Raw genomic sequence first — 7397 nt, 5'->3', positions numbered from 1 at the left:
TTCCCCGAATCTGATCAAACTCTCCCACTGTAATTCTGAGAGCCGAAGTCGGATCCCTCCACTCCCTCCTCAGGCTACCGGAAGGCATCTCCTCATTCCCCAGTCACACAAAGAGAGACTGTTCAGGGCAGCATCTGGACTCAAAGATGCTAAAAATCCAAAGCCAGGACCTAGGCTGCCTCCTGCGCTTAGGAATTCTGGGCCCGTGCCCACTCTCCTAGTTTAAAGCCTTCCTTAGAAAGCCTGTGTGCGCCCCACAAGCTGCCACTTCCCCGTGGGCCGGTCCGCGGGCGCCCAGTGGGGCTGTCTGAGCCTCTGCTCGCCCCGTCTCCCACAGGCTGTCTGTTTGACCGAAGGCTCTGCTCCCACCTCGAAGTCTGTATCCAGGGTGAGTGTGGCTGGACCTGGGAGGCACAAGGGTGGGGGTGGGGGTGGAAACAACCAGAAAGAAGGGGGGAGGGGAGAGGAGGGTCCTGCGCTTTGCGGAGGAGCTGGCCTGGTGGAGCAGGTGCTCAGAAGCTAGGCCAGGAGCAAAAGACTGCTGTCCCTTTTCCACTGGGACTTTGGACAGCCTCTTGCCCAAGCCCCGTGCTGACACCACTTTTGTGCCCTTAGATGGCTTGTTCGGACAGTGCCAGGTGGGAGTGGGGCAGGTTCGGCCCCTTTTGCAAGTCACCTCCCCAGTTCTCCAGCGATTACAAGGTGTGCTCCGACAGCTCATGTCCCAAGGTGAGGTCTGGGTGCACTGGAGGTGAGATGAGGGGCGGGAAATGAGAGGCTGCCTGACCTGAAGGTCAAACTCAAACTCTCTTCCTGGACTCCCCCTATCACACCACTTTTGGAGAGGGGACAAGAAGCTTGGGAGTGGAGCTGTGTCTACTTGAACTCTTAAAGGGCCAAAAGAAGCTTCTAGAAGAAGCTACTGGAAGAGGCCAGCACCCATCTCTTTGTAACTGCCTGGGTATTCTGGAGCTAGGAATACTGTAGTCTTCAGCCAGGAGAACACCCCACCTATCCAAAATTGGGAGACTTGTTGTTGGGTGTTCTTGCGTAGGCAACATGGGATAGAATCCCATCCTCTCAGGGAGGAATTGCTTTAAATAGGAGCACCAACAGTCTGTATCATGTCAATAGGCAAGAAGGCCAGTCGTGAAGCTATAAATGCTGGGAGATTCTAGACCGCGAGTGAAGAGCCCCACAGATTCTATGTCCAGAAGCAGGGAAGGGTGAATGGGAGTGGAAGGGAGGGATGCTTCCTTTGGAGCATCCTGAGGGAAAAGCCCAGCCAGGCATCTGCTTCAGGAGGACAGGGTGGGGGGGATGATAATTGTACACATATCAAACACATGGCCAGTGCTTTCAGTTTGCTGAGTAGTCTCCCTTTCCTGAACTTACTCCGTCCTCACCACAGCCCTCAGCAGTATGTATAACCCCCCTGACAATAAAGAACACAGGGCTCGGTGTCAGCAAAGGGAACAATAATAGTAATCATCATGGTGATGGTAGGGAGAATAGTCTGTTTCGACAAGTCAGTGCATGGCAGGCACTAGTCTAAGCACCGTACTGAAGGTATGGCTCCCCATTTGATGAGGCTGGTGGACAGTTAAAGGGATTGGGCTACTTGCCCAAGGTCAGTTTGTAGGATTCCAACATAAGCAGTCTGGCAGGAAGAGGATGTCTCAGGCCATCCACTCCGCCTCTTCTCTGCCAAGCCCAATGCCCTGCAGGGCAGGAGGCATAGTCCCAATCTCCCACTGTCCCTCAAGATGTCTCGGGAACCCACTTCACCCCATCCTGTCCTCCGGCAGGACTGTCCTGGCATGATGACCTCACCCAGTATGTGATCTCCCAGGAAATGGAGCGCATCCCCCGGCGGCGCCCCCCAGACCCCTGGCCAAGGGACAGGTAGGCAGTCTTTTCAACAACTCCAGCTGGCAAGGCTGGGGGCCTTTGTGGTCATCCTGATGGACAGAGGGCAGGAGCAGCTATGGCAGCAGATTGGGCTAGGGTAGGGCCAGAGGGGCTCAGGGGTGATCACTCTCTGACTCGCCCATCCCCAAGGGGAGCCCAACTCGCTCATCCCCTCCCCGCCCTCCGGGGATCCAGCAACACAGGGCCGTTAACATTGGTGTTGAAAAACCTTGACATTGGACATTTCCACAGGATCCTCAAGATGATCAGCACTGGCAATTATTAGAATTTTTGTTGAACTCTAGTTGTGTGGGGCTTTGGTTTGGTGGCTATGTGGAATTGCGTATTGAACAGCACCACCATCTTCTGTGGTTAGGGCCCCTCAGACCCTGTAATGCCATTGAGAGTCAGTGAGGCCCACAGTGCCCAGATGTTGATTCCAGGGCGGAGGGGACAGACGTGAATGTTGAACATACACCTGGAGGGTCAGGGGTGGGGGACACAGCAAACAGGGGCAGCGGGGTCAGCACAGCCACAACTCCTGTCCAGTGTTTCTGCGGTCCTTCCTGCTCCTCCTCCCACCTCCCCATCTGCTCCCCTGCTCCCCATCTCCATCCTGAGAGCCTGAGCCTCCTGTTGTGGTCTGGGGGACACAGGCATGCTTACCAGGGAAGCAGGTGACCTCCCACCCACACCATAGTTACCCTCCTGAAGCCACTTTATCAGAATGTCATGTCCCCTGCTGAGCCTGTCTGGCCCCAACCATGTCTGCATTGTAAGCAAGCCCTGCCCTTGTCCCCACACAACCAACACCCACCCACACATACTCTGCTTTCTTCTCCAGATCTGGCTTGGCGCCCAGGAGACCTGGCCCTGCAGGAGATCTGCTTTCACAGGCCACGCCTACTGGCCCCGCCCCCGCTGCCTACCTGCTTCCTCAGCCTCCCCCAGGGGCGGGCAGAGCTGGGGCCAGCTCCTCACTGTCCCCGCTGCAGGCTGAGCTGTTGCCCCCTCTTCTGGAGCATCTGCTGTTGTCCCCGCAGCCCCCGCACCCCGCCCTGACTTATGAACCCACCCTGCTTCAGCCCTACCTGTTCCACCAGGTCAGCCCCAGTCCCTGGTTCTGCCCCAGTCCCTGCCCCTAACTCTGACTCCTGCTCTTACTGGCCTCTCTGGTTTCTTGCAGTTTGGCTCCCGCGATGGCTCTGAGGGTTCGGAGAGCCCCCCAGGGATGGTCAGTGTTGGCTCTCTGTCCAAGGCCAAACCTCCCAACTTCTTCAGCCGAGCTGCCACCAAGGGCATGTTTGGGCCCCACTCTGGCCACTCCTACGGGGACCCCCCTGGAATTTCCCCTGCTCAGCTTTTCCAGGACTCCGGGCTGCTCTACCAGGCCGTGGAGCCTCCGGTGCCCAGCAGGGTCAGGGTACCAAGGCTCCCTGAGCAAGGGGTCAGCGGCCAGGCGGACTCTGAGAAGGAAGGACTAGGGGGCCATGGGGACACACCTTCTTTTCCTGCAGGACAGCCAGGTAACAGAGTCTGCACTGTCCCCTAACCTGCCCATGGGGGCTGCTTGGGGGACTGCAGGAGCTCCACCTGGACTGTGTCCTTGAAGTTGTCCTGACACATGCCAAGGCTTTCTGACCCCCTGGCCTGTGCCAGGCACTGGGCACAGCCCAGTGAGTGAGGCAGGCCTGCGGTGGAAGAGGCAGGGTGTCCCTAATGGGCCTGCAGTTGGTCGTGGCCCCAGAGGCCTTTTCCTCCAAGGGCAGACAAGGGCTGGAAGGGGAGGGCCTCTGTGACCTGGTGTTTGGGGATAAGCTTTAAAATGGGCTAGTTTCCACCCGCCTCCCAATCACCCACCTGCACCCACCGAAGCTCTCAGTGCTGTATCTGGCTCCCAGCAGATGGGTCTCTGCAGAGGCTGGCGGCCCTACTGGCAGGCTACGGGGTGGAGCTGCGTCAGCTGACCCCGGAGCAGCTCTCCACCCTCTCGACCCTGCTGCAGCTGCTGCCCAAGGGGGCAGGGAGAAACATGGGTGAGTATGCAGCCAGGGAAACCAGCTGCTCCCAAGCGCCAGCCACCCCGGCAGCCTGGGGGGAGAGTCAGGGTGGTGGGAAGAGTGTTCTTTTGAGAGCCAAGGACACTGCCAGCCAAGGCCAGAGAACAAAGAGCAGGGTGTGAGCGGAGTAGTCTGATCGAGAGGATGGCAGGGTGGAAGTGATGGGCCCAGAAGGGTGTGGTCAGTGAGGATGGAGCCCTGCTGTCACTGCACAGAGGGAGGGCCGAGCAAAGAAGAGTGTTGACAGATGTGGCCAGGGTCCGTAGCAGCTGGAAACACCACGAGAGGAGTGGGACCACGTGGTCAGAAACCCCAAACACGCCGCCTCGAACTGGCCCTGGGGTACCTGACACTGTCAACCTTTATGGGTGTAGAAAGCCTCATCTTCCTCCCTCAGAAAAGGGGCTGGTGGGTCTGAACTGCAACCCTGTGATGCGCAGGCCAATCCATGCCTAACCCACTACGCCACCAGGGCTCCCATGCCGACAGCGAGACCAGTAGTAAGGGCTTGACCGGTGACTGAGGGCAGAGGGGCCACAGGCTCGCTGGCCCTTTCCCTCTTCCCCACTATGGGGTGTGGGCCTTTGCCTTGATTTCTCCTGTCCCTATAGGTGAGGTCACGAACGCTGATGCTGACATCAAGAAAGTGAGTTCCCAGCCCCCGCCCCCGCCCCACCCCTGACTCACAAGTACCTCATAGCAAGGCTTTCTCCTGGCTGAAATCTAAACCTCAGAATCAAGACCAACTCGCAGTAGGTGGCCCCCAAGCCTTCAGTGTGCAGGCTCTCTGAGCCAAGGCCCAGAGACTGCTGGCTGGGGTCTGAAGTCGGGCATCGAGTGAGGCAGAGCTGGGCGTGGTCATTGAGGCCAAACCCAAGTGGGTAGTTCTTGCTCTTTGCTCTGCTGCCACTTCTGACCCTGCTCTGTGGAGCCCTCACAGCACAGGGGGGTTGCGAGCGGGCAGGGCCCTGGCCCCTGTGGCCTGAGGAGCTCTGCTCCGGTCTGTGGCACATGTGATGAAATAAGCCTGAGAAACCACCTGCTGCCCTTCTCCTAGCTCCTCTTGCTCAAGGCTTTCCTGGACTCCAGGCCCAGCTTGGGCATTATTACCGACCTTGCCTCATTCATTAGTTCCTTCATCCATCCATCTAGTCATCTACTTGGCTCCCACTTGTCAGGTACCCTCACCCTCTCTTGTGCCCAGTGCAGTGCTGCCCTAGCCCTAGAGGTAGCAAGAGAAACATGTTTGAAGCCCGCTATGGGGGCTTACAGTCCAGCATAAGAGCCCCCTCCTTTCTGGCCCCAGGCTAGGCCACACCCCTCGACTCTCTTGTCCACAGCCCGTAGAACAGCAGGTCCAGGATGGAGGCACAGCAGGGCCACTGCCCCCCACACCTTCCCTGCCTGAAGCCCCCACGGGCAGCCCCACCTCCAGCAAAAGCCAGCAAGTACTGGGTTCCCCAGAGCCCCCCAAAGCTGCTACCCGCCCTGCCACACCTGTTCTGCTGGAGAAGAAAAGTCCACTGGGTCAAAGCCAGCCCACAGTCGCCGGGCAGCCCTCAGCGAGGCCATTGGCTGAGGAATATGGCTACATCGTCACTGACCAGAAGTAAGGGGCCTACAGGGCTGGGATATGTTGTCCAGGACCCTAGGGTTAGGCTAGCCTTCTTGGCAGGAAGCAGGGGCCAGAAATCCATATGTGAAAGAAACTGGGAGGTGATGAATGGCTTATTTAAAGATTCTGGGGGTCCCCCAATCTCCTTCCTCTGCCTGCTCCCCCCTCCAGGCCCCTCAGCCTGGCTGCAGGTGTGAAGCTGCTGGAGCTCCTGGCTAAGCACATGCACATGTCTTCAGGCAGCTTCATCAACATCAGGTGGGGCTGGCACCTTGCTGGGGGTGGCAGGGAGAGTGGGCAGCTGGAGGGGGAGGAGCTGCAAAGACCTAGGAGTGGGGGCAGGTAAGCTCCGGGTACAGGACCAAATGGGCCCCAGACATGCTCTCAGCTGAGCTAACACACAGCCACACCCTCCCCGCCTAACACTGTCCTGGCCTCGACACTGCATGGCATCTCTGGCTCCAGCCCCATCCTCTGGTGGGAGAGGGCCACGAGCGAGGGAGGGTGGGGTGGGGTGCTCTCTGGCAGAGGCTTGGGTGCTGGTGGGTGAGGCAGTAACGTGGCTCCAATTTGGCAGTGTGGTGGGACCGGCCCTGACCTTCCGCATCAGGCACAACGAGCAGAACTTATCTCTGGCTGATGTGACCCAGCAAGCTGGTAAATCCTGCCCTCAGCCCCAGCCTGAGCCCCAACTTGAGTGGGTCACACGCAGGCCTGCATGGTGTGCCGCGGGATGGGAGTCGGGTGGGGCGGATGGCTTGCTGCTGGGGAGAGTCTGACCCACTTCCTCCGTGCAGGGCTGGTGAAGTCAGAACTGGAAACCCAGACAGAGCTCCGGATCTTGCAGACCGGAGTGGGACAGGTATGAGCTACCTGGAGGCTCAGGCAGAGCCCCAGAGGGCTGACATTGTCTGCAAGCGATGGAGGCAAACCTGGCCAAGAATGGCAGGTGGCCTCTCCCTGCAGTTTTTCTTTTGGCCAGCAGAAGGCTCCAGTGACTCCTCCCAGCATGTCCAAGGAGGACAGTCCCTTTGACCAGAACTAGCTGAGATGCTCATGGCCCGTAGCCTGCAGGAGCAGCCCCTAAACTCCCCAGGGAAATCCCCACACTGGAAGGACATTGTACTCAAAATACATTTCCATGCTGTGTCCCGCACAGGCGCCTCACATTCTACGATTCAGTTCCTTGGGTAGGGCATTATCCCCCACCTCCACTTTTAAAATGAAGTGTTGGGCCCTTAGTGTGGTGAATCAGTGGAGCAGGGGGATTGAGGAGGCTCTCAGGACCACCAGAGGCACCTACCCTCCCAGCTTGGCCCCAGGCATGTTCTCCTGGGGAGGGAGGGCCCCTGATGGCAGCCTTGTCTCCCCAGCGGGAGGAAGCCGCTGCTGTCCTTCCCCGGGCAGCCCACGGAACCCCGCCCGTGCGCTCTGTGCTGCTTACTCTGGTGGCCCTAGCTGGCGTGGCAGGGCTGCTGGTGGCCTTGGCGGTGGCTTTGTGTATGAGACAGCATGCTCGGCAGCAGGACAAGGAGCATCTGGCAGCTTTGGGGCCTGAGGGGGCCCATGGGGACACCACCTTTGAGTACCAGGTACGCAGCCCCAGGAGCTTGTTGAGGAGAGGAATCGGAGTTGGGGGAGGGGGCTGGCATGGCCTGGTGGCCTATTGGTTATGCGCTGAGTTGCTAACCACAAAGTCAACAGTTTGAAACCACCAGCTGCTCCTCGGAAGACAGACCGGGCTTTCTAGTTCCCTAGAGAGTTACAGTCTCAGAAACCCCCAGGGGTAGTTCTGCCCTGTCCCAGAGGTC

At 58.7% G+C, this 7397-nt stretch overlaps 1 protein-coding gene across 1 annotated transcript in view; it reads left to right on the top strand.

Moving 5' to 3' along the window:
* PTPRN (protein tyrosine phosphatase receptor type N) overlaps positions 1–7397 on the top strand; it is a 16859-nt gene that overhangs the window by 1231 nt on the left and 8231 nt on the right. Inside the window, exons 2-13 of the mRNA XM_045294199.1 lie at positions 338–388; positions 616–729; positions 1809–1905; positions 2756–3014; positions 3098–3437; positions 3816–3947; positions 4583–4617; positions 5312–5580; positions 5758–5844; positions 6164–6243; positions 6384–6448; positions 6960–7217. Coding sequence (XP_045150134.1) covers positions 338–388; positions 616–729; positions 1809–1905; positions 2756–3014; positions 3098–3437; positions 3816–3947; positions 4583–4617; positions 5312–5580; positions 5758–5844; positions 6164–6243; positions 6384–6448; positions 6960–7217 — 1787 coding nt within the window. The remainder of the gene's footprint in view (positions 1–337; positions 389–615; positions 730–1808; positions 1906–2755; positions 3015–3097; positions 3438–3815; positions 3948–4582; positions 4618–5311; positions 5581–5757; positions 5845–6163; positions 6244–6383; positions 6449–6959; positions 7218–7397) is intronic.

This window comes from Echinops telfairi, unplaced genomic scaffold (assembly GCF_000313985.2).
Source record: "Echinops telfairi isolate 266 unplaced genomic scaffold, ASM31398v2 ScPeMD7_3;HRSCAF=10, whole genome shotgun sequence".
NCBI classification, from domain to species: Eukaryota; Metazoa; Chordata; class Mammalia; order Afrosoricida; family Tenrecidae; genus Echinops; species Echinops telfairi.
This window is presented reverse-complemented; position numbering and strand designations above follow the sequence as displayed.